This window comes from Oncorhynchus clarkii, chromosome 29, assembly GCF_045791955.1.
Source record: "Oncorhynchus clarkii lewisi isolate Uvic-CL-2024 chromosome 29, UVic_Ocla_1.0, whole genome shotgun sequence".
NCBI lineage: Eukaryota > Metazoa > Chordata > Actinopteri > Salmoniformes > Salmonidae > Oncorhynchus > Oncorhynchus clarkii.
The window spans coordinates 19,373,618-19,399,598 of record NC_092175.1 but is presented as its reverse complement, the minus strand read 5'-3'; the positions used below and the strand labels follow the sequence as shown (position 1 = coordinate 19,399,598).

The 25,981-nt window shown below is 44.2% G+C and overlaps 3 protein-coding genes across 4 annotated transcripts in view; 2 read left to right on the top strand and 1 right to left on the bottom strand.

Moving 5' to 3' along the window:
- Positions 1–655: 655 nt before the first annotated feature.
- Positions 656–5,800, bottom strand: LOC139388558 (delta-aminolevulinic acid dehydratase-like). 2 transcript variants are annotated; one of them, XM_071135292.1, is made up of 12 exons: positions 5,631–5,800; positions 4,066–4,188; positions 3,857–3,907; positions 2,995–3,091; positions 2,743–2,878; positions 2,555–2,638; positions 2,337–2,425; positions 2,134–2,189; positions 1,941–2,028; positions 1,742–1,828; positions 1,403–1,532; positions 656–1,301 (listed from the first exon to the last, which is right to left on the bottom strand). In XM_071135292.1, the coding sequence occupies exons 2-12, from the start codon at positions 4,179–4,181 to the stop codon at positions 1,243–1,245; spliced, it is 993 nt and encodes a 330-aa protein (XP_070991393.1). In that variant the 5' UTR covers positions 4,182–4,188; positions 5,631–5,800; the 3' UTR covers positions 656–1,242. The 2 variants fall into 2 exon arrangements, with proteins under 2 accessions (XP_070991393.1, XP_070991392.1); XM_071135291.1 differs by lacking the exon at positions 5,631–5,800 and adding an exon at positions 4,733–5,081.
- A 1,673-nt stretch (positions 5,801–7,473) lies between these two features.
- On the top strand, positions 7,474–8,953 carry LOC139388561 (transmembrane protein 203-like). Its single transcript, XM_071135296.1, has 2 exons — positions 7,474–7,960; positions 8,365–8,953. The coding sequence occupies exon 1, from the start codon at positions 7,474–7,476 to the stop codon at positions 7,888–7,890; it is 417 nt and encodes a 138-aa protein (XP_070991397.1). The 3' UTR covers positions 7,891–7,960; positions 8,365–8,953.
- A 1,445-nt stretch (positions 8,954–10,398) lies between these two features.
- The window catches only part of LOC139388551 (taperin-like), a 29,489-nt gene continuing 13,906 nt past the window's right edge, over positions 10,399–25,981 (top strand). Inside the window, exon 1 of the mRNA XM_071135280.1 lies at positions 10,399–12,695. Coding sequence (XP_070991381.1) covers positions 10,503–12,695 — 2,193 coding nt within the window. The 5' untranslated portion in view covers positions 10,399–10,502. The remainder of the gene's footprint in view (positions 12,696–25,981) is intronic.

Here is a 25,981-nt window from a genome sequence, read left to right as displayed (position 1 = left end):
CTCAGACTCTCAAAGTCATACAGCTGCACAATTGAGAGCATCTTGACTGGCTACATCACTGCTTGGTATGGCAATTGCTTGACATCTGACCGTAAGGTGCTACAGAGGGTAGTGAGTGCACACGTTCCAGTACATCACTGAGGCCTAGCTCCCTGCCATCCAGGACCACTATAACAGGCGGTGTCCGAGGAAGGCACTTAAAATTGTAGTCATAGACTGTTGTCTCTGCTACCACATGGCAAGTGGTACCAGAGAGCCAAGTCTAGGTCCAAGAGGCTTCTAAACAGCTTCTACCCTCAAGCCATAAGACTGCTGAACAGTTAATCAAATGGCTACCCAGACTATTTACATTGATCTCCTATTTATTTAGCACTAGCTCTATGCACTCAATGGACACTCAAACACACACACTTTTACATACGCTACTTATACTCTTTATCTATCCTGAATGCCTAGTCACTTTTACCCCTACCTACATGTACATATTACCCCAATTACCTCAACTACAAAAGTACCCCCTTGCACATTGACTCAGTACTGGTACTCCTATATACTGTAGCCTCATTATTGTATTATTTCCTTTAAGTAAACATTTAACGGTAAAAAATTGAACAAAGTTATACGTAATAAAACCAAAGTAAGTCTATGGACCATATTTTAAACTCAATTGTAGCTTTATTGTTGTTATCCAAAAAAATGTGGATATTGGATAGGTCCATTTACCCTGGTCAATAAGAGCTTTACAGGTTTCTTAACCCAACCTTACAAACACTAGTAAATATCAGTGCTGAAGCCAGAGTGGCTATTACAGAAGGCACAGAATAAAATAGAAGTAAAATAAAAGTCCATAATTACTCAATTTGGAAAACTATAGAATAGTAAAAAATACCCATAAACCCACCAAGACAATCAACAGATATATGAAAAAACAGGACTGTAAAAGCTAACATTAGGCTAACCCTTCAAACCTTATTTGATATGCTGTGGTTACGAGCTAGAAGAATACCATCTTTGGTGAGAATTTGTGGTTGCTGCACATGATAAAAAAAAAAAGAGTCCCAGAACAAAATATCAATGTTATATAGAAAAATAAACTGTAAATTAATGTATGAAGATAGATTGCCTGTTCTCACATGTCAGTTTGGCTTCAGTAGACCCCATTTGTCAGTGTCGTTCAGCATTGAACAGTTTGGTAAAAAGGAGCTAATCGCATGTCAATCCGTAGGTCCATCCTTCTGTCTGTTACTCTTTCAGCCAGGTGAGCAGTTGAGGTGCGTAGTAGGTGATGATGATGTCAGCACCTAAAGGGAAGAATATAAAACTAGAGCAGTAGAACTCATTCTTTCTCTATAGAGAAAAGAGCACTGCTCCTCCAGACCCAATGACTTCCTTCCCCTCTCACCTGCCCTGCGGAAGGCGGTCATAGACTCCAGTACAGCGGTGCGCAGGTCAAAGGCTCCAGCCTGAGCTCCATGCCACAGCATGGCAAACTCCCCTGACACGTTATACACCGCCAGTGGGTGATTGGGGTGCTGGAAGGGAGCAGAGGAGGGTGGTGAGAAAAATATGGAGCAGGTAAAAGCAGAAGGGTTTTGGAGTCTTCATAACAACTAATGATAGGCTTGTGTGTGTACCCTTGGATGTGAACTTAATGTTTGGTTATTTCGCTGAAACTATCGATACTGATCCTGAAGCCTGAAACTCTAACCATGCAGAGAGAAATGAGTCAGAACATACTAACCTTGTCTTTGACCTCCCTCACTATGTCCAGATAGGGCAGTCCTGGCTTCACCATCAGCATATCTGCCCCCTCCTTGACATCTCTGTCCTGAGAGAAAAACATAAACAAAACCTCAACCACCTAGGTAAATTGACTAGCTCTGACAAAAACACACTCTCTCTACCTTTCATACACATGCATGCAATTCAGACACTCTTACCACAGCTCGCAGTGCCAGGCCCCTTGCACCAGGTGGCAGCTGATAACAACGCCTGTCTCCAAATGCTGGTGTGGACTGTGCTGCATCTCTACACACACAAAAAAAACAGAGCTTCCTTAGAGCATCCTGTCAAATAATAACTGGTAAGTAAATGCCTTTTCTGTCCATACTTGGTTTTACAATCATTAGTTACCTGAAGGGACCATAGTAACAGGAGGCAAATTTAGCACTGTAGCTTAGTACTGAAACCTGGGGGGGAAGGAGGAAAAACATAACTTTTTTTCCCCAGGAGATTCAACCTTAATGGCTTCTTTACTAAGGGTTTCCTTATGGCAAATGCTTTCCTTTCCTTATTGAGTTCATATGAATATAAGGTTATGTACAAACTAGTGTTACCTTGTTGCCCATGTCATTGGACATCAGTGATTGTTTGATGGCTCCCACTCGCCCATCCATCATATCAGAGGGTGCAATGATGTGACAGCCTGTACGAGACGAACAAGAGATCCCATTGACATGGGTGTGGTGCCCCATTGAGCAGTATCAACATCGGTCCAGTACCCTATTTTTAGAAGTGAGAGTAGATAACAGAGGGGGGAGGAGTGACCACTCACCAGCACGGGCGTAAGCCAATGCCACTTCTGCCAGACGCTGGCAACTGGCACCATTGTCCAGAGTGCCATCCTCCCGCAAGATTCCTGAGGGCGAATGAGAGTGCAGTCTTATAACACTGTAGTGTTAATCAAAGGAAGTTCGATTTGCATTTGTTGTAGGCGAAAAGATGTGATAGAGAGTGACTGACCACAGTGTCCATGTGAGGTGTAGGGACAGAGGCAGACGTCACAGGCCATCAGCAGGTCAGGGAACAGAGAGCTTATCTTCTTCACAGCCAATACTGCCGGAGTATCACCTGTGTCTGCACCCGAACCCCTCTCATCCTGAGAAGAAAGGTCAAAGTTATGACAGTGTGCAAGGTTGCAGTCATAAGCCCTTCGGAGTTGATGTGGTGGCAAAAAAAATATACACATTTTACGAGTGCATATACTTTATGCACCTTAGCGATTTTGGCAGGCACGCCGAAAATCAGCACACACTTCAAGCCTTTCTCCACAAGGGGGCGTAGCATGCCTTCCAGTTTATTCACTCCATATCTGTTGGGAGAAAAAGAGATTGAGGGGGACACAGGGAATGGACAAACTAAAGTGCTAATTCAATACCACTTTGAGGCAAGCAATTACAAAGTGGCACTTCATTATCAATGCACTGGGATGCATTTGATCTCTATAGCCTAAAATAACATTTGTTTTGGTCAACAAACCAAATCAGACTGAGTGAGAGAACTATTAGCAGTCATTTCAACACTGACACATAATAGTTTAACCTTTATTTAACTAGGCAAGTCAGTTAAGAACAAATTCTTATTTTCAATAACGGCCTAGGAACAGTGGGTTAACTGCCTGATTTGTACCTTGTCAGCTCAGGGATTTGAACTTGCAACCTTCCAGTTATAAGTCCAACGCTCTAACCCCTAATACCAAGGCTTAGGCCTCAGTATTATATTACAGCCTATTTTATTGTAACCAAATGGTGCATGAGCAGGGAGGGTTGTGTGGGACAAACAGCTAACGGATTCTCTCCTTATCTGGATCCACCCTGCCTCACAGTACTTATCTGGAGGTCACAGCCTTGATCTCAATGGTTCCCATCCCCCACTCATTCCCACTCTCAGATCACTTTGAAATAAAGACTTGATGATGAAAATGATCTTTCAAAGTAATTTATGTTTTAAAATTTGATTACAACAAATGACACATTAACAGGACATTATGGGTATTCAACTACTGTACCTAGTGTAGATAAGCAATTACCATAGATGAGATAATCAACCACATGAACAGGTTATCTGGAGTCATTACCTGGCCTGGCCTGGTAGACTAGTGATGGGCTCCACAGCATCAGGACTGTCACTGTTGGAGAAAAGAACAAGAAAGCTGCCATGTCATAAAAACACATAGCCACTCAGATATAGCCCACAGTATAACTGACTTTGACACGGGGGAATCTGGCATTTGTATCACAACATCAATGCGACATCCTAGTGTCTGTGTGGGAGAGGAGACATTACGTGACGAAGATGGGGTAAATAAGATTCTCAGGTCTCAAGTCTGAGGAGCAGCTCTGCCAGCATCTGAGTGTTGCGTGAAAATAGCCACTGTGGAGGAGAGAATCAACCGTCTGCATCTTTGCGCTGAGAGAAAGAGAGAGGTTTGACAGTGTCACCTTTATTCACCCCCACATTTCTGAGATGCATTGGAATGAGAGAGTAGTTTAGGCTATAACCTGACTTAAACTAAACAATTGGATGATCCTGAGTGACAGCAGTGATAATGCTTGCTTTCACACAGCTGGAGGCAGAATAATTGCTCACATTTATGAAAGCCCATTGCAGATCCCTTTAATTCTATAATTTCAAGATCATTGACATTCAAGGTCTACATTTATGAGAACTAAGCAAAATCCGATGTAAAACAACAGTTTTATATCGGGATGTGACGAACGACAGATGTAATGAACGACAGAAAGCTAACTGACTATCAACAATCATGTGCTCAAATGGGCCAATGATATGCTCCATGCACCACACGACTAGAAAACACACTTGCAACTCCTCCTGGTCATATTCCGCAGATTTGTAAACCTTGCAACATAAAAAAACGTAACTTGTCGGCATTAATTTACATACAACAATGTTAACTCTACTAAAATAAATACATGGATTTCGGTGTTCTTGCCTTGTACAGTACGTCCGTCCGTCCGTCCGTCCTCCTTGGCTTGCACTAGACGCAGACAATAACCAGCCACCTCACTGCACAAATTTTTCCGTAAACGTGCAAGTTCCCGCGATAGTACACGGTAGATTTAAATGACGGAATGAAAACATTATGAAAAGGCTAACCTGACACTTGAATCGGAATTGAGGTTTTAAAAAAAATATGAAAAAAAGTTAAACCTTGTCATGTCCTATAATAACCCATATTACTTGACACATGAACAGATGGATAACGTATCTGTAGCTAGTATGAGATGGTAAGGGCTACGAGGTAACTTTAGCTAGCTAGTTGTTGTTTGTGCGAGCACTGTAACCACGTACTTTGCTGTAACGTTACTGTAGCTCAGCTAACGTCAACCTAATGATCTGACAATACAGCATTTTACCAGCTAGCTAGACTGTAACATTATCGGGAATCGTTTGTGAGCGATTGTTGTCAGTTAAAACCATGAATGTAGCCAGGCAGTTAGCTAGCTGGCGAACGATTTCAACTGTCACCATAGTATAGTCGTCTTTGATCACGACTCAGTCCCATTACATTACAGATAAGTAATTGGACAAAGGCGTCTTGTAGGGGGGAGTTTTGTGACCAACGCTCGGTCTGAACATTAACATGCATTGCTTGCGGTACGGATTTGGACGCTTAAGGACTTATCTTTCATATCAGCAAGAAAAAAAAGGTTAGTGTTGGGCCAGTAATCAATAGGTTGCTAGGTCGAATCCCCGAGCTGACAAGGTAAAAATCTGTCGTTCTGCCCCTGAGCAAGGCAGTTAACCCACTGTTCCCCAGTACACCGTCATTGTAAATAAGAATTTGTATAAACTGACTTGCCTAGTAAAATAAATAAAAAAATACACACCTTGATAGGGTTAGTGTTCCCACGTGACCGTATCTCCACGTTACAGCGCTTGTTTACGGAAGACAGTAAGCGACCGCCTGCGCTAATTAGCTATCTATAGCATGCTCCGAACAGCTTTGTAAGCATTGGGCCGTATGTCCACCAGATGCACATGTATTTTGCCATATGTTGTTTTTGCCAGATGTCTAGCCCACATTTTCCGTACTTGATGCACATGTGCTTCGCAAGGCTGGAGAATGGTTTTCAGCAGGGAGCACATCTTCGACCAAATCTAGCTAATAATTAGAACAGATGAAAATTATTCTCCTATTGACCTACTGGTTTCATTGGCTGGCAGAGCTGCCGACTGATTGGGGCGCACAAAGGCTCATTACGACAGTTAATCTAGTTCGTTTCTATTCTTCTATCACATTAATCTCTAGCAACATCAATACATTTAACTGGTTGATCCCAAATAGAGTATTACTGATTTCACTAGTTTACCCTCACATTTCTATGTGAATTTGGTCGGTTCGTCCAAAAAGTTACATATTGCAGCGTTAAATTAAGACCTGTTTTCATGAATTTTTACAATATAACGGCAGCAATACTCCCATCTGATGTTGACATTAGGATAATATTTGAGAGCACTAGTTTGCTCTAAAGTGGTTATAGCTTTGACTGCATGCTGACAGTGAATTCAGTGGCTAACTACACTACAAACATAATTTTGCCAGGCTCCTGTGAAGCAATTGTAATGTCCATCACAACGTACACAATAGTTTCAACTACTAGACTAACATTAGGTCAACTACTAGACTAACATTAGTCTAGAAGACAGAATGAGATTGTAACAATGTTTGCAACTTTTGGTAGTTGTTCCAATCAACTTCAAGCTTGTTACAATATAGCTTGGTAAAAGGGAAGTGAAGTGAATACTGTCACTTTGTTGATGTTTACAGTGTAACATTAGGTCAATTTCAATACATTGTAAACTGTTGTCATGCTCTGAATAAAATGTCTATGTTTCTAAATAAAGGCAGAACAACTTGATTCCATGAAGACATCCTCCACATGTGAAGCTCTTCATTGGCTCACAGTATTTCGTCCTCTCTGCCCCCACTGTCTTCAATGATGTAGGTGTGCTTGATCGTCTGTGCAGCAGTTCCTTGTTAAGGGCCATTTCCTATTGCCTTCTAGTTTCCTGATGAGCAAGGGGTAGTCTGTTTTAATTTAATTTTGTATTAGAAACATTGTTTCGGATCATTTTGAGGGGATTTCACTAATTATTTAATGGGGAATTGGGTTTACCTGGAAAATCTTTTCCGAGTGTTTATTGAGAATCGATTCACGTTTAGATGGAGTATTTGGCTGTTTTGGTTGCCAGAACCAATTAGATTCTAACAGAACATGTAAGGTCCTTGGACTATAAGGAGTAACGATAGGTTCCTTTAGTCCATTATTGGGATACTGTCATCAACCCTTGATATATTGTAGGCTATTTGTGAAGGACATTGACCTAATTGACCTAATGTTACACTGTAAACATCAACAAAGTGACAGTATTCACTTCACTTCCCTTTTACCAAGCTATATTGTAACAAGCGTGAAGTTGATTGGAACAACTACCAAAAGTTGCAAACATTGTTACAATCTCATTCTGTCTTCTAGACTAATGTTAGTCTAGTAGTATGTTCCTATTGCCTTCTGTGGATTTCTGCCCAGACCTCAATGTCTCCCTTCCCTCACACTTTACCACCCTGAGTCTGGAAACGTCACATCTCCTGAGTAGAACCAGTGAGTCTACCCCATTCAGTCCCTGGTTGAACAGTTCACCTGAATCCACTCCCTCCACCCTAAGGCCATGCTGTTCTCCCTACAGGAGCTGGTCCAATGGCTGGGCTTTGCCACGTTCGAGCTCTTCCTCCACCTGGGGGCTCTGCTGGTCTTCAGTGTGCTAGTAGCGCTGCGAGCTGACCTGTTTACCCCTGGCATGAGCTGGTGGCTGGTCTTCGTCCCTCTGTTTGCCGCTGATGGCCTCAGCACCTACTTCACGGCTATTGTATCCATCCGGCTGTACCAGGAGAATGAGAAAAGGCTAGCAGTGCTGAGGCTGCTGTGGGTGCTGATGGTGCTCGGCCTCAAGCTGGTGTGTGAGGTGCTGCTGTGGCAGAAGTTGGTTGAGCAGGAACAGGCACGCGACCTGTGGTTTGGTCCTATAGTCTCACCGCTCTTCATCCTCCTGCAGCTACTGATGATCCGCGCCTGCCGTATCAACTGATTCCAAGGGCGGTGTGATGAGGGCAGGAGTCGTTTATCAGCCGTAGAAGATCCAGGTTTATTCATACTAGGTGACTGTTTTAATTAACTGAATATTGAGAAATAGTTTTGGACTAATGGCTGGAGAGATGAGGGTCACAGGCTTCCCCTCCATTTCTAACCTTGTCTGAGGACAGTGTGACAGAATGTGTTTTCCATGAGCAGTCCTTTGTCAGTATGGCTCTCCTGGACATTGCTTCCTGTGGATACCTTTTTTTTGTATTTGATCTGTTATGGACCTCTTGCTCAAGCATGTATTGATGGCCTCATTTTATCCTTCATTGTAATATATTTCCTGATGTGATGCGGGAGAGGGACATTTGAGAATTGAAGTAATCTGTCTTTTGAATTTGGTAAGACTGTCTGCAGCTTTGTTTGTTTTAGCCCATTTATTATGTTCTTGTTTTTCTTACCCTTGTTGTGTTTCTCTATACAGTACCAATCAAAGTACCTTATCCTCTGCAGCAGATGTAACTCTGGGTCTTCCTTTCCTTTGGCGGTCTTCATGAGAGCGCTTGATGGTTTTTGCGACTGCACTTGAAGAAGCTTTTCTGGATTGACTGACCTTCATATCTTAAAGTAATGATGGACTGTCGTTTTTCTTTGCTTATTTGAGCTGTTCTTGCCATTATATGAACTTGGTATTTTACCAAATAGGGCTATCTTCTGTATACCACACCCCTACCTTGTCACAACACAACTGATTGCCTCAAACGAATGAACTTTTAACAAGGTACACCTGTTAATTGAAATGCATTCCAGGTGACTACCTCATGAAGCTGGTTGAGAGAATGCCAAGAGTGTGCAAAGCTGTCATCAAAGTGTGGCTACTTTGAAGAATCTCAAAAATAAATTGTTTAACACTTGTTTTGGTTACTACATGATTCCAAATGTGTTATTTCATAGCTTTGATGTCTTCACTATTATTCTAGAATGTAGAAGATAGTAAAAATAAAGATAAACCCTTGAATGATTAGGTGTGTCAATTTTTGATTGGCACTGTATGTGTAAATAAACATGTGAGCTGGTAAAGTTTATCATGCAATATTATTTCAGCTCCTCAAAAATCTATGAAACATTAATCAGTCAATTTTGGATCAATTCTGAACAGACACAATACCGTTGTGTCTTTTGTAGACTTGGATATTTGGTACAGTATGTTCACTGTTATCCCTTGTGATGACGAAGTGTGACCACGGTGTGTCGCTATTTACATTGAAGATGGGAGTGGTGACCGACTCATCCATTTCCGATGCCCAAGTCAACATTGGGAAGGACATTCAAGTTATAAAACTAAAGCAAAGTTCACATGGGCGTGAGTTCATGGAAGGAAAAGTCATAAGCGTAATAAAATAAAATATTTTATTTAGCTGTTTGACCATTTTGGGCTCATCAAGCACTAATCTACATTTTTTTCTCCTGTTACGTGGATGACAGTGAATCGAACATGATCCACTCACCAACTATAGTCTAACAGGATTCCATCTAATGTTCTTCCTAAATAACTTGTAGATTAGTAGCAGGCATAGCCTGTCATAATTAATTATATTATATCTAAGACATTTTTCTTTAGAGGCAACAGCAATAACTTTTTTTTGTGTGTCTTGGACTTTCCTCAGATGAAAACCTCAGAGCTTTGTTCTTTTTAAGCACAGCATATCAAAAACAAGTTTAAAATATGGAATTGAACTATTTTGCGCTCTTTCTCTAGGCACACCACAGATAAAAACAAATTACTAAAAAAAATCCATTGCATATAGGATGCATTTTTACAAATCATTCTATAACAGAATTTACGACTGACTGAGACTGCTCCATATAACACACGACTTTCTTCAGTGTCCGTCCGTATGTTAATGTCTCCTTGGGATTCACGTTTCGTAGTGGCAGTGCAGTGATGAATGTTTGATGAGGAACAATAGTAATCTCGTACATGCTGTACTCAGAATAGACCTCTGTAATACCGCCTCATTTATTTCGTAATGCATTTATCTCAGGATTATTTGTCAGGTGGTATCATCAACCTCTTGCTGAATAGATATGAATAACTATGCTATGACATGGGTCTTTCCATAGGATGCTACAGCAAAGCCTACACGTAAGTAACGAGTGACTGATAGGCGACAATTTTCTCACCCTGCCTCACAATCACTATCTTTACATAGCCTTTCTTCTTTTCAAACAATTTGTTGGTTTACTTTCCATGTTTAGTTCATGAATTCAATTAAAAATGAAATCCATAATGTTATTATTTTAAAAAACAATTTAGTGGTCGATACGGGATCTTAAAATAACATGTATTCACTGAAAGGGTTAATCAGTAAAAGGGGGCTGAGCTGAGTTTCCTTGACTGACAGGTCCTCTTTGCCTACTCAACAATAGAAAGAGGAGGGATTTCCTTTGGTGGGTGTTCTGTGAAAAGGGGGTGTATTCTAAATCGATATGAGCAAATGAGGTTGCTTCTTTGGGCGCAGATCTGAAGAATGACGTAGGTTTACAGGTGCTGAGGGCGGGTCAGGAGTCGCGGAGGGAGGGAGAAGAACGTAGAAAGACTGAAAAAGACCGTGGGGATGTATGTGTGTATACTATAATCGGCGCTGCAGGTACAGCGACAGACAGAGGATACAGCTTTCCGTCCCATTCGGGGAACACAATCTCCCAAACCCCGGAGATATTACATTTCTCCCCAAAATGTCTGTTGGAGGAGAAGTCCGTGTGCTCCGCCAGGAGGCTGGGCAGGAGAGCCCGAGGATGCCGGCCTGGAAACGAGAGATTCTCGAGCGGAGGAAAGCAAAGGGCGGCGCGTCTGGAGCAGGTGCAACTGAGCCTTGCCCAAGCGCGATCTTATCGCGGGTTAATGGCGAAGTAACGGGAAACAGCAGCGCCTCAAAAACAGACAATGGAACCAGTGCTAATTCAGTTCGGAACTACACCATCACTCCAGCGAGCCAGCATTTTGCAGGCAAGCGTGGCAGCGCCCCCACGTCCCCAGAGCTCTCGCCGGTGAAAACAAACAAAGACCCCTGGACTGCCACCGACCCTTATGACTCGGAGAAAACGGTAAGCGATGGCGAGGGACAGGAAAGCCTGGTTCTGCAGGACAGTCTAGGCCCATTGCAGGAGAACCCCTTCATCAAACTGGAGAAGGAGCGAAAGAAACAACAGGACAGGGAGAACGCCACTCGTCCAGTTCAGCACATACTGGAATTGTATGGCAGTGTTCCTGGAATTCGGACTATACGCGCTGAGAATATCATTATCATAGAATCCGATCCGGATTACTTTCCGGAGGCGAGTGGAATAAAAAGCGAGTCTTATCTGCAGCAGAATGGGAGCAGTTACAGCTCCCTCAACGACCTCTTGGACCGGAGAGGCAGTGGGGTTACCGAGATACGGGCAAAGGAGGTGGTCATTTATGACACCGCACTAAGCCGGAGCGAGGAGAATTTGAGCACGTTGGGTCGTCCTGGTCACGAGGCCGCATTCGAGACAGGAGAGGGTCATGGCAGGGTGAGCCGCATGCTGCAGAAATTCGACAGCAACTATGGAAAATTGCAACCTAAGTCTCGCAGCACAGAGAACCTCCTGGACTTGGAAACCAGTTCAAGCAGGCCAAGACAACGACCCAAGCCACAGCCAGATCTGGTGCCAAAATACAAGTCACAAGCCCAGCCTAGCTCACCAGTCCGCACCCTAGGTAACGCACAGTTGTCATCCTCAGTCTTCCTCAGCTCCCAGTCTTCCAAACCAAAGCCACAGCCCCCTCTCTGTGAGCCTGACAGCACCACTTGCTCTGCTGGACCCGCTCAGTCAGTGTCTTCCTACCGCCAGCATTTTGAGGTGAGTGGGGGCCGCAGTGTGGTGGTCAACCCCATAGAGGAGGCAGAGGGGTCCCAGACCAAGCCTTTCCGAGAGAGAGACTGGGAGAGCACAGAGGTGCCCTCCAAACCCAAGGTGCCATTCTCTCCGGATACCAGCCATGTCGAGTCCCCTGCCAGTCCCACCACGCCCCCGATGTCTCCCCCCTCGCCTGGATTTGAGATCTGCCCCTCACCCCGCCCTGACCTCTCCCTGCTGCCTGCCGGGGACATCCAGGCCCGTGCCCTTGCCAACCTGCGTCTCCAGTCCCGCAACTCCTTCACAGTCTTCCCCAAACGCCACAGAGCCGCCGCCTCCCCGGGCAGCACGGCCCCCTCCAGCCCGATTAAGTCTCCTCCCTCCCAGAGAGTGGCAGAGATGCCCACTCTAGGAGTGCCAACCCCTGTCACCCCTCCACCCAACCCAGCAATCTCCAAGAGTAAAGCGGAAGAACGGGATGAGGTGAGGGCAGCCGGGCTAACCAAACCAGACCCACCCACCATCACTGCGACCCCCTCCCCTCCAGCACCCTTCCCAGTCCCCTCTGTCCAGTCGCCACCTCCAGAGGAAGCCCCTGCTGACCAGCTACCTGTCACCAACATAGATGACATAGACGTGGACCCCTCGCAGCCCGTTGCCCCCAGCCCCACTCCAGTGGTGCAGAGGCGGAAGGGGAATACCTTCACTGTGGTGCCTAAACGTAAGTCAGAGCCTCAGCCTGGCTCTCCAGAGCCCCAGGAGCCCTCCGGAGGGACCCAGACGCCCTCCACGCCACCACAGGCCCCTTACTCCCAGTTGGGCTCCCTGCTGAAGAAGCGCTACCCTGCCGTGGAGGATATCGAGGTCATCGGTGGGTACCAGTCCCTGGGACGCTCCTGCCTGACCAAGACAGGCTCCACTGGCAAAAAGGTGAGAGATGATGCCCAACTGAGTACTTCTATTATACATCAAGTGAACATCAGCAGAGCTCTTTTTACACCAATAATGTAACACTCATTAATTAATTTCTCCATTCAAGATTTGTCATTTAGTATAATTCAACACAATATGTGTGTATGCAAATCAATGGACTAGGCTAAGCATAGAATTTAGGGCTGTTTTTCTGCCCATCTCATTACGGCATGCCTTTGTAGATTGTTTAGTGTGTGTGTGTAGCTAAAACGGGTTGCTGAAATGTGCGATATTCAACATGACATTCTCCTAACGCTACAGGATCTATTGCATCTTTAGTAGTACGATTGAACAAGGCAGAAGCCACTGTTCATAGCACCAGCCTTCAACATGGTTTGCAGCATGGAGATGGTGGTGTTTTTGTGACCAGGGTTGGAATCCATACTATTTCCTTTCATACCCCTCCTATACATTTCAATTTATGAATTGAATGTCCCCCCCAAGATGGAGATCAGTGTTTATTGGCATTTACCTGAGATCTATCCTATGTACTTGGCAGTGCAGCACTGTCTCTGTCGTATCCTAATCCTTTGGTGTCTAGGTATTACCAGTCTCCTGCCCTCACTCCTTTCAACCTCAGCTCCGGTCACACCCAACCAGGTCGAGCGTGTGTGTCGTTGTTTGTCCCTGGCCAGATAGAGAACACAGGCAGTAATGAGGCCAGGCCCCTCGGAAGCATTCAGTGTTTTTGTCCTCTGAACCCTTTTGAATTCATTAGGCGTACTAAGTTTGGGTTCACCGAATTCCCTCGCCTTTGTTGTTTGAGCATGCATGCTTCTCCTCCCGGTCATCATTTCACATGACCAAGGTTTCTCTGGTTTTAAAGCTAGGGCAGGGCCGGAAGCAATTACAAAAGCATCAAGTGTAGGCCTATGTTATTTGTGTGGAATTCCTTGGCTATGTGAAACCAGCCTGGCTGAGTTTGGTTTCCTTTTCAGTATATATATAAAAAAAAAATGTATGCTCTTTTTCCCATTCAAATTTTAAGAGGTACTGAGCTTGCCGGATATATTTTTTCAAATGCATCAATATGATGAGAGAAGAACTTGAACAGAGTGTATCGCCTCCTACTAGGCTCTTAAGTTTCTCAAAATAACTTCCACTCCCTCATTTATTGGCCATGGTTGCTGGTTCAGTTCTAAAGGTTGTACTTCTGCTATTTTGTTGTTGATTCCGCAGAATGTTGGCGTTAAATCTCTGCTGCGCTCTCAGATCTTTGACTCACTCAAATAAGGCCCTTACGTGTACCTAGTCCAGCTGTGACCATGTATTCTTTGTGTTGGATTATCGATCTTGTCCTCTGCTCCTTTCCTGTTTTGTTTGATCTTCTCTTCAAGGAGTGATAGTTGTTTATGAAGGTCAAGTGGAGCTTTTACACTGCACCAGTTTGATTTGCATAAGGAGAAATCTAGGAAGTCCTTAAAGTATGGTGCATGCCTAGATTGAGTTTATAATTCAACTGGCCTAGATTCTCTAGGAATTATAATGGATTGTGTTACAAAGTGTCTCGCCCTAATAACATGGTTATAGACTAGTGTTCAGTACCTTTTGTTGTATTTTCTCGTAAGGTCTACTACATGGTACTTCCCTGTCATTGAATAGAGATGGAGCTGGCAGGAAGACATGACAATGGAAAGGGGAGGAGTGGCTGGTTGTTTGTGAGGTTGGTGACCAGCTAGTATGGGAAACAGGAGACAGCCCATGTGTTTGTGACGTAACAGGCAGAGACCATTCTTGCCGTTTATGTTCTTTCTGCATATCCATGTTGCCATTTCCATGTGTTTGCTCAGTGGAAGGCCTGGGCCTTGCCCTGCTCAGCTGTGTAATTGATACAACACATTAGGTAATTATGTCTTCAAGTTGATGATTTAGAGGTTTGGTGACTGTGCAGTTCTGTCAAGTACTGTTGTGTGGTAGTAATGCCAGTCATTCCAGACTACAAATACTGTATTCAACTTGTGAATAACCTTGGTTCAAACGGAAAATAGCCTGTGACAAGCTGATAATACCCAATTTAACCTAAATACCCATAGAGGTAAGCTCCTGGCTGTACTAACGAGATGTTCTGGTCGTAGCCTAAAGGATTCGTCTATTTTCAAATGTACATGCCTCTCATAAGGCCTAAACCTTTTCCAGAAACGTATCGCTGAAAACGTATAACCTTTTAAAATGCTTTGATCCCTGTCTCTTTTGCACTGAATTCCATATTTATCGATCAGTAAACATAAAATAGCAGTCCCACTTAAAACCTCTAGCTCGCTTCCCCATTTCTAGAGGAATCATCATATTGTTGTCTCAGCAGAAGGCCATGTCACTCGGCATCAGGAAGTGAGTGGAGGGGCCTGTGACTGTCAGCTGTGTTGGCTGTCTGATGGTACACTCATAACGTCTGTTTGTCTTCCAGGCTGATCAGGTAGCAGCTGTCTGTCAGCCCGGTTTGTTTACTGTTCATTACTGTTGAGTTTAGGGCCTGTTATCCGGATATGGGATTGCTGATGAGTAGTATAGGCTACTATAGTTTAGACCCATGCTGTCGGCAGCAGGTAGCCTAGTGGTTGAGAGCGTTGGGCCAGTAACCGAAAGGTCGCTGGCTTGAATCCTCGAGCTGACTAGGTGAACCATCTGATATGCACCTAAGCAACGCAACCCTAATTGCTCCTTTTTAAGTTGCTCTGAATAAGAGCGTCAGCTAAATTAATAAAATGTAGTGTGTGTGTGTGCATACGAGAGGTCGACCGATTTAATCGGAATGGGGGCCGATTTCAAGTTTTCATAACAATCGGAAATCTGTATTTTTGGGCGCTGATTAAAAAAAAAATATATTTTTTAAATTTTTTTATTTTATACCTTTATTTAACTAGGCAAGTCAGTTAAGAACACAATGACGGCCTAGGAACGGTGGGTGGGTTAACTGCCTCGTTCAGGGGCAGAACGACAGATTTTCACCTTGTCAGCTCGGGGGATCCAATCTTGCAACCTTACAGTTAACTATTCCAATGCAATAACGACCTGCCTCTCTCTCGTTGCACTCCACAAGGAGACTGCCTGTTACGCGAATGCAGTAAGCCAAGGTAAGTTGCTAGCTAGCATTAAACTTTTCTTATAAAAAACAATCAATCATAATCACTAGTTAACTGGGTAGCCTAGTGGCAGGGTAGACTAGTGGTTAGAGCGTTGGACTAGTAACTGGAAGGTTGCAAGTTCAAACCCCTGAGCTGACAAGGTACAAATCTGTCGTTCTGCCCCTGAACAGGCAGTTAACCTACTGTTCCTAGGCTGTCATTGAAAATAAGAACAAATTCTTAACTGACTTGCCTAGTTAAATAAAGGTAAAAACATTTTTTTTAAAACTACACATGGTTGATGATATTACTAGATATTATCTAGCATGTCCTGCGTCCTACTTAGATACAAGTATCTAAGTATCTGAATGAGCGGTGGTAGGCATTCATTCAAACAGCACTTTCGTGCGTTTTGCCAGCAGCTCTTCGTTGTGCGTCAAGCATTGCGCTGTTTATGACTTTAAGCCTTTTTTTTATGACTTCAACTCCCGAGAGGGAAATGGCTAGCTAGTTAGCCCACGCTAATAGCGTTTCAAACGTCACTCGCGCCGAGCCTTCTAGTAGTTGTTCCCCTTGCTCTGCATGGGTAACGCTGCTTCGATGGTGGCTGTTGTCGTTGTGTTGCTGGTTCGAGCCCAGGGAGGAGCGAGGGGGGGGGGGGGGACGGAAGCTATACTGTTACACTGGCAATACTAAAGTGCCTATAAGAACATCTAATAGTCAAAGGTTAATGAAATACAAATGGTATAGAGGGAAATAGTCCTATAATTCCAATAACTACAACCTAAAACTTCTTACCTGGAAATATTGAAGACTCATGTTAAAAGGAACCACCAGCTTTCATATGTTCTTATGTTCTGAGCAAGGAACTGAAACGTTAGCTTTCTTACATAGCACATATTGCACTTTTACTTTCTTCTCCAACACTTTGTTTTTGCATTATTTAAACCAAATTGAACCTGTTTCATTATTTACTTCAGGCTAAATTGATTTTATTGATGTATTATATTAAGTTAAAACAAGTGTTCATTCAGTATTGTTGTAATTGTCATTATTACAAATAAAAAATAAAATAACATCGGCCGATTTTTAATCGGTATCGGCTTTTTTTGGTCCATACATACATACATACATACATACATACATACAGTACCAGTCAAAAGTTTGGACACCTACTCATTCAAGGGTTTTCTTTATTTTTACTATTTTCTACTAAATAACACATATGGAATCATGTAGTAACCAGATAAGTATTAAACAATCAAAATATATTTTTAATTCTTCAAATAGCAATCCTTTGCCTTGATGACAGCTTGGCACTTTCTTGGCATTCTCTCAACCAGTTTCACCTGGAATGCTTTTTCAACAGTCTTGAAGGACTTCCCACATGCTTTTCCTTCACTCTGCGGTCCAACGCATCCCAAACCATCTCAATTGGGTTGAGGTCAGGTGATTGTGGAGGCCATGTCATCTGATGCAGCACTCCATCACTCTCCTCCTTGGTCAGATAGCCCTTACACAGCCTGGAGGTTTGTTGGGTCATTGTCCTGTTGAAAAACAAATGATAATCCCACTAAGCGCAAACCAGATGGGATGGCGTGCCGTTGCATAATGCTCTGGTAGCCATGCTGGTTAGGTGTGCCTTGAATTCTAAATAAATCAGTGTCACCAGCAAAGCACCCCCACACCACCACCTCCATGCTTTGCGGTGTCTCACAAAGACACAGCAGTTGGAACAAAAAATCTAAAATTTAGACTCATCAGACAAAAGGACAGATTTCCACTGGTCTAATGTCCATTGCTCGTGTTTCTTGGCCCAAGCTAATCTCTTCTTTTTGGTGTCCTTTAGTAGTGGTTTCTGATTCACACAGACTCCTCTGAACTGTTGATGTGTCTGTTACTTGAACTCTGCAGCAGAGGGAACTCTGGGTCTTCCTTTCCTGTGGCAGTCCTCATGCGAGCCAGTACTATTTTTGTAGTAGCCAATTGGTAGTTAGTCTTGTCTCATCACTGCAACTCCTGTACGGACTCGGGAGAGGCGACAGTCTAGAGCCATGCGTCCTCCGAAACACAACCCAACCAAGCCGCACTGCTTCTTGACACAATGCCCGCTTAACCCGGAAGCCAGCCACACCAATGTGTCGGAGGAAACATCGTGCGATCGTGTCAGCGTGCATGCGCACGGCCCGCCTCAGGGCATCCCTGCCGGCCAAACCTTCCCCTAACCCGGACGACGCTGGGCCAATTGTGCGCCGCTCCATGGGTCTCCCAGTCGCGGCTGTCTACTACAGAGCCTGGACTTGAACCAGGATCTTTAGTGGCACAGCAAGCAACTGTTATGCAGTGCCTTAGACCACTGATTTAATGCGTTTGAGCCAATCAGTTGTGTTGTGACAAGGTAGGGGTGGTATACAGACGATAGCCCTATTTTTGTAGAAGACCAAGTCCATATTATGTCAAGAACAGCTCAAAAAAGAAAAATAAAATCAGTCCATCATTACTTTAAGACATGAAGGTCAGTCAATAAGGAAAATGTCAAGAACTTTGGAAGTTTTTTTTTAAAGTGCAGTTGCAAAAACAATCAAGTGCTATGATTAAACTGCCACTCATGGGCCTCGAACCTGGATCTGTAGTGATGCCTCTAGCACTGTGATGCAGTGCCTTAGACCGCTGTGCCACATGGGAGGTCCCTCACTCCTACATTCTTATTGTGTTCTTGGGCTCGAAGTGTGAAAGTCCATTGTATTTTAATTATTTACCACATCGAGTCACTCCTCGTCCCTCATCACACTTTCTGTAACCACACCCTTCTCTCCTTCTTACCTTAACTCTACGTCTTCATTTTCTCCTGCACTCCTCCCTGTTTGTTCTCTCCATGCTCCCTCCTTGACTGTGTGTGTGTGTGTACCTTTTTTGTGTGTTTCTCATACCCAAGAGGCGCAGTGCAGTTTAGATGAATTGTTTAAGTCACTCTCCTCAGCATCTTTTTGAACAGTCAACGTGACTGTGTCTCACTGTCTCAAGCATGCCGGCCTGTGCTTCTCCAGTAGGTCTGTGTTTAATGTGCAGCTACTGCAGCGTAGAACAGTGTTTCCCTCCGGACACATGGAGAGGTGTAATTACGCCATTGATACTGGGGCTACAGCTTAATTCTGGTGTGCCTGTGACAAGCGTGACATATCCAGTAAGTGTTATCTGGCTGCAGGGTTCTTCTGTGAGCCTGAGCGGGCAGAGTGAGAAACGGGACGATTAAAATGGGGACATGCCAACAGGATGATGGCGCACACACACACACACACACATATCACATGCATAACCTTCACATGCATAACCTTCACAAATTCTCTATTATAGGCTTCTTATTGTAATGAAAGATATCCGCAAAATGTCTGCGATGTATGGTCGGTGTCGATAATTTTACGTTTATTGTCCCACTTCTAGCACAGACACTCACACACTGACTCATACAGCCCCATGTCACTTTTACAGCCCCGCTAGTCACTGTAATTGGATTTGTCAGCAAAGTGCCCTTGTCATGTTTTAATTCAGGCCTGACCCCTGTGTGTGTGCCAGAGATTTTAAGAGGGGAAGAGAAAGTGTTTGAGAACAGGATGGACAGAATTCTGCAGAGGTGGTTTCAGAGGTGTATAAATAAAATAAAAAGATGGCGAGATCATGTCAGGTGGGTAGATGGAACGGCACCTATTAATATCACCACCTCTGAGGGCTGTATTTAACAAGCCTAACATAATGGTATGTCTTAGCTCTGGCGGTGTGTCAGAAAAATGTGGGCTATTTTCACTGCAGGAATTATGAGCGCAAAGGCTGGCGGTGGTGCGAAGGGGCTGGGTTTTGATAATTAAGTGATAGGTGTGACGAGGGCTTGGCCACTCACTGGCCAATCAGCGTGTTTCATGGCTTAATTCTGCATGCCGTTGTCTCAAGTTCTGTAGGTTATTGATGGTCTTCGCATTGTCATCCACTCCAATTCGACTGGGGGCACGGAATATTCTCTTCCTAGTCCATTGTGGATTGACACAGTTTATTAAATAGCATCGGCTACAGTAACAAGCATCACGGCTGGATAGGTTGCGCTTCCGCTGTAAAAATCGGTCATAGCCAGTGGGGATTTTAGCATGTAAATCTTGGTCGGGCAAAAAAACAACTATGTTTTAGATGCATGCCAGCAAAGCCACACATCTAAACAATACATTAATTGCACTATAACAGTGACAAATGGTGCCCACAAACTGTTAGGGACTACAAAAAGCTGTCGGGACTACATAAAGCTGTCCCAACAGCAGATCTTTCTTTTAAGCACAATGGAGTGGATCCTTACTGCTACACCTGGCTATCAGCGGAGCCTTGTCTGGCATCGAAACAGCTCATTCAGCCTCATTTACTGACTTTAAAAAAAGATAGTTGATATGGCTGACTTGCTAAAACAAATGTGGTTTCTAATGACAATTGAGATGTACCAACTAAGGCATAAGGGGACGACGAGCAGCGACGAGGCAATCCGTAATTTAGATTAAGAAATGAATGAGTGAGCTAAGACGGACGTAGTCAATGTAACTATTTTGAAATGCACATCGACAGAATTCAGGACATGGGCCATTCTTAGTGTTCTCCCTGTACACCAAGTCAGAACCGTAGGATAAAAAAGGGAGCATGTAAGCAGACAATGAAAGCTCTTACAATATTAGATGATTACATTTCTATAAAACAGGTTATAGGCTACATGTGCACCACCAAGTCAGAACAGTAGGCTAAGTTATGAGGGGAAATATTCCAAATTATTAGTGAGGCACATGGGCTAATAACAGCTTATTACACAACATACACTTAGTTCTACTTTCTTAGCTACAGTATACATATCTCCCTTGCATATAACATTTATGCAGCAGCATACAATATATTTTTGGACTGACTTGAACAGGAAGGTGGCGCGGCGGTCCTTTGTGGGCAGATTTTGGGGGGGGGGGGCGGGCAAGGTTGAAACATGACGTCAGTGATCTTCAGGTCGGAGCTCTAGAAAGAGGCCTGAGTTCCCGACTTGGAATTCTGACATGGATGACCGTTGAAAATGTATGTTCCCGGTTGGAGCTCACTGCAAGCTTGCAGTGCCTGCAAGCTTGACAACTAAGATCAGTCCAATCAAAGCTACTGTAGATTTAATGTCATTTTATCTGTGGCCAATGAGCTTGAGCTTTCTTGGATGGGCACTTCCAATGTAACTCTATGGCAGCACCCAAGGGGCTTGAATTCTTTAGCTTCCCTGTAGACTTTGCAGTGACTTAGTGTCCCCATGAGTGACAGAACAAGGAACCAATCACGGCTGTGCCCCACCTTCCTTGAATGATGGGTCACAACCAACCGCGTTACTGCTAAGACCAGCATTTGATTGATTTGAAATATCCCCACCAGCGCTGTCTAAAATTGGCACTTTGGCACGTTTTTAAGGACACACCTCAGATATTGTCACATCTGTGCAAGTGAGCTCATATAAAGGTAAATTACCCGTCCTGGCGCTAGGGTTTTAAAACAGAAGAGATCTGGCTTTAACAGGTCGAAATAGCAAGCGAGCGTGTGTGACGATTGCGCTGGCTTACTGCCAGCCAAAAATAGAGCCCTCATTGTGTTCTTGTAGATAATCGTGCCGGACTGTATATGTCACACTGTGGGTGTTCAGTTCTAATGTCTATTTATATACAAACAAATAATATTCAAATTCCCCTCTAACCCACTGACAGCTACAGCGCCAACCACATGTAATTAGTCTTTCTCACCCATGTCTGTGGTGCCATTGTGTGCTGTGGGTTATTCTTGTACTAAGTGTTTCTGTGTTAAGTGTATGATCACACTGTTAATGCTCTCTCACACTGCCCTGTTTCTCCCTTTTTCAATGAGCATATATAATACGGTCTGTCTGTCTCTAGGAGCATGCCTGTTCCTCTCTTTCGTTCCCTCGCTCAGCCCTGTACAGCCTGCTTGTACTCCACTTCCGCTCTCCCATTTCTCTCACTCCCTCACACACAGTGCCTTGCAAAAGTATTCAGACCCCTTGGATTTCTTCACATTTTTACTGTGTTACAAAGTGAGTGTCAACAATCTACACAAAATACTCTGAAATAACAAAAATCTAGTCGCTGCATAAGCGTTCAACTCCCTGAGTTAATACATGTTAGAAACACCTTTTGGCATCGATTACAGCTGTGAGTCTTCTTAGGTTGTCTAAGAGCAGTTTCATTCAATAGTTGTCTGAGGGAACTTGCAGATGTATGTATGGGTAACAGGAAGGGGTTAGTCATTCTAAAATCATGTCTACCCCTATTATACATTTTACTCCTTAACTAATTTCAGCTTGCCTAGACAGGGGCTAAATACTTACGCAAAGACTATTTTATACAGAACAAGTAAAGTGTTGGTCCCATGTTTCATGAGCTGAAATAAAAGATCACAGAAATGTTCCATACTCACAAAAATATTACACTACATGACCAAAAATATGTGGACACCTGCTCGTCGAACATCTCATTCCAGAATCATGGGCATTAATATGGAGTTGGTCCCCCCCCTTTGCTGCTATAACAGCCTCCACTCTTCTGGGAAGGCTTTCCACAAGAAAGATGTTGGAACGTTGCTGCAGGGACTTGCTTCCATTCAACCACAACCATTAGTGAGGTCAGGCACTGATGTTGGGCGACGAGGCCTGGCTTTCAGTCGGCGTTCCAATTCAACCTATAGGTGTTCGATGGAGTTGAGGTCAGGGCTCTGTACAAGCCAGTCAAGTTCTTCTACACCAATCTCGACAAGCCATTTCTGTATGGACCTTGCTTTGTGCACGGGGGCATTGTCATGCTGAAACAGGAAAGTTCCTTCCCCAAACTGTTGCAACAAAGTTGGAGGCACAGAATCGTCTAGAATGTAGTGTTAAGTGTTAAGATTTTCCTTCACTGGAACTAATGGGCCTAGCCCGAACCATGAAAAACAGCCCCAGATCATTATTCTTCCTCCCCAAAACTTTACACTTGGCAATAAGCATTCGGGAAGGTAGCGTTCTCCTGGCATCCGCCAAACCCAGACTGCCAGATGGTGAAGTGCGATTCTTCACTCCAGAGAACACGTTTCCAGTTCTCCAGAGTCAAATGGCGGTAAGCTTTACACCACTCCAACCGTCGCTTGGCATTGCGCATGGTGATATTAGGCTTGTGTGAGGCTGCTCGGCCATGGAAACCCATTTCGCGAAGCTCCTGACGAACAGGTCTTGTGCTGACGTTGCTTCCAGAGGCAGTTTGGAACTCTACTGAGTGTTGCATCCAAGGACATACAATTTGTACGTGCTTCAGCACTCGGCGGTCCTGTTCTCTAAGCTTGTGTGTCCTGCCACTGTGCGGCTGAGCCATTGTTGCTCCTAGACGTTTCCACTTCACAATAGCACTTATAGTTCACCGGGGCAGCTCTAGCAGGTCAAAAATTTGACGAACTGACTTGTCGGAAAGGTGGCATCCTATGACGGTTGAAGTTGAAAGTCACTGAGCTCTTCAGTACGGGCCATTCTATTGCCAATGTTTGTCTATGGAGATTGCATTGCGCTAAACATTTGATTTGACCTTTTATCTAACTAGGCAAGTCAGTTAAGAACAAATTATTATTTACAATGACGGCCTAACCCGGACAACGCTGGGCCAATTGTGCGCCGCCCTATGGGACTCCCAATCTCAGCTGGTTGTGATACAGCCTGGAATAGAACCAGGGTCTGTTGTGACATCTCCAGCACTGAGATGCAGTACCGTAGACTGCTGCGCCACTCGGGAGCAATGTCAGCAACGGGTGTGGCTGAAATAGCCGAATCCACTAATTTGAAGGGGTGTCCACGTGTATGTTCAAATTTTGTGCACACATTTGTTTACACTCCTGTGTTTACATCACTTTGCCAAGATAATTCATCCACTTGACAGTTGTGGCATAAATGAGCTGATTAAACAGCATGATCATTACACAGGTGCACATTGTGCTGTGGACAATAAAAGGCCACTCTAAAACGTGCACGTTTTGTCTCACAACACAATGCCATAGATGTCTCAAGTTGAGGGAACAGTGCAATTGGCATGCTGTGACTGCAGGAATGTCCACCAGAGCTGTTGCCAGATAATTTAATATCAATTTTTCTACCATAAGAGATTTGTTTTAGAGAATTGGGCAGTATGTCCAACCAGCTTCAAAACCGTAGACCATGTGTATGGCGTCATGTGGGTGAGCGGTTTGCTGATGTCAACGTTGTGAGCAGAGAACCCCACCGCCACAAGGGGGCAATGGTATGGACAGGCATAAGCCACGGACAACAAGGTCCTGAGGTCAATTGTCGTGCCATTCATACGCCGCCATCACCTAATGTTTCAGTATGATAATGCACGGCCCAATGTCACAAGGATCTGTGCACAATTCCTGAAATGTCCCACTTCTTCCATGGTCTGCATATTCACCAGACGTGTCGCCTATTGAGCATGTTTGGGATGCTCTGGATTGACGTGTATGACGGCATGTTCCAGTTCCCGCCAATATCCAGCAACTTCGCACAGCCAATGAAGAGGAGTGGGTCAACATTCCACAGGCCACAATCAACAGCCTGATTTTTTTTATTTATTTTTTTATTTTATTTTATTTATTTTTTTTAATAAAAAAAAAATGCACCTTTTATTTAACCAGGTAGGCTAGTTGAGAACAAGTTCTCATTTGCAACTGCGACCTGGCCAGGATAAAGCATAGCAGTGTGAACAGACAACAGAGTTACACATGGAGTAAACAATTAACAAGTCAATAATACAGTAGAAAAAAGGAGAGTCTATATACATTGTGTGCAAAAGGCATGAGGAGGTAGGCGAATAATTACAATTTTGCAGATTAACACTGGAGTGATAAATGATCAGATGGTCATGTACAGGTAGAGATATTGGTGTGCAAAAGAGCAGAAAATAAAATAAATAAAAACAGTATGGGGATGAGGTAGGTAAAAATGGGTGGGCTATTTACCGATAGACTATGTACAGCTGCAGCGATCGGTTAGCTGCTCAGATAGCAGATGTTTGAAGTTGGTGAGGGAGATAAAAGTCTCCAACTTCAGCTATTTTTGCAATTCGTTCCAGTCACAGGCAGCAGAGAACTGGAACGAAAGGCGGCCAAATGAGGTGTTGGCTTTAGGGATGATCAGTGAGATACACCTGCTGGAGCGCGTGTTACGGGTGGGTGTTGCCATCGTGACCAGTGAACTGAGATAAGGCGGAGCTTTACCTAACATGGACTTGTAGATGACCTGGAGCCAGTGGGTCTGGCGACGAATATGTAGCGAGGGCCAGCCGACTAGAGCATACAGGTCGCAGTGGTGGGTGGTATAAGGTGCTTTAGTGACAAAACGGATGGCACTGTGATAAACTGCATCCAGTTTGCTGAGTAGAGTGTTGGAAGCAATTTTGTAGATGACATCGCCGAAGTCGAGGATCGGTAGGATAGTCAGTTTTACTAGGGTAAGTTTGGCGGCGTGAGTGAAGGAGGCTTTGTTGCGGAATAGAAAGCCGACTCTAGATTTGATTTTCGATTGGAGATGTTTGATATGAGTCTGGAAGGAGAGTTTACAGTCTAGCCAGACACCTAGGTACTTATAGATGTCCACATATTCAAGGTCGGAACCATCCAGGGTGGTGATGCTAGTCAGGCGTGCGGGTGCAGGCAGCGAACGGTTGAAAAGCATGCATTTGGTTTTACTAGCGTTTAAGAGCAGTTGGAGGCCACGGAAGGAGTGTTGTATGGCATTGAAGCTCGTTTGGAGGTTAGATAGCACAGTGTCCAAGGACGGGCCGGAAGTATGTAGAATGGTGTCGTCTGCGTAGAGGTGGATCAGGGAATCGCCCGCAGCAAGAGCAACATCATTGATATATACAGAGAAAAGAGTCGGCCCGAGAATTGAACCCTGTGGCACCCCCATAGAGACTGCCAGAGGACAGGACAGCCTGCCCTCCGATTTGACACACTGAACTCTGTCTGCAAAGTAGTTGGTGAACCAGGCAAGGCAGTCATCAGAAAAACCGAGGCTACTGAGTCTGCCAATAAGAATATGGTGATTGACAGAGTCGAAAGCCTTGGCAAGGTCGATGAAGACGGCTGCACAGTACTGTCTTTTATCGA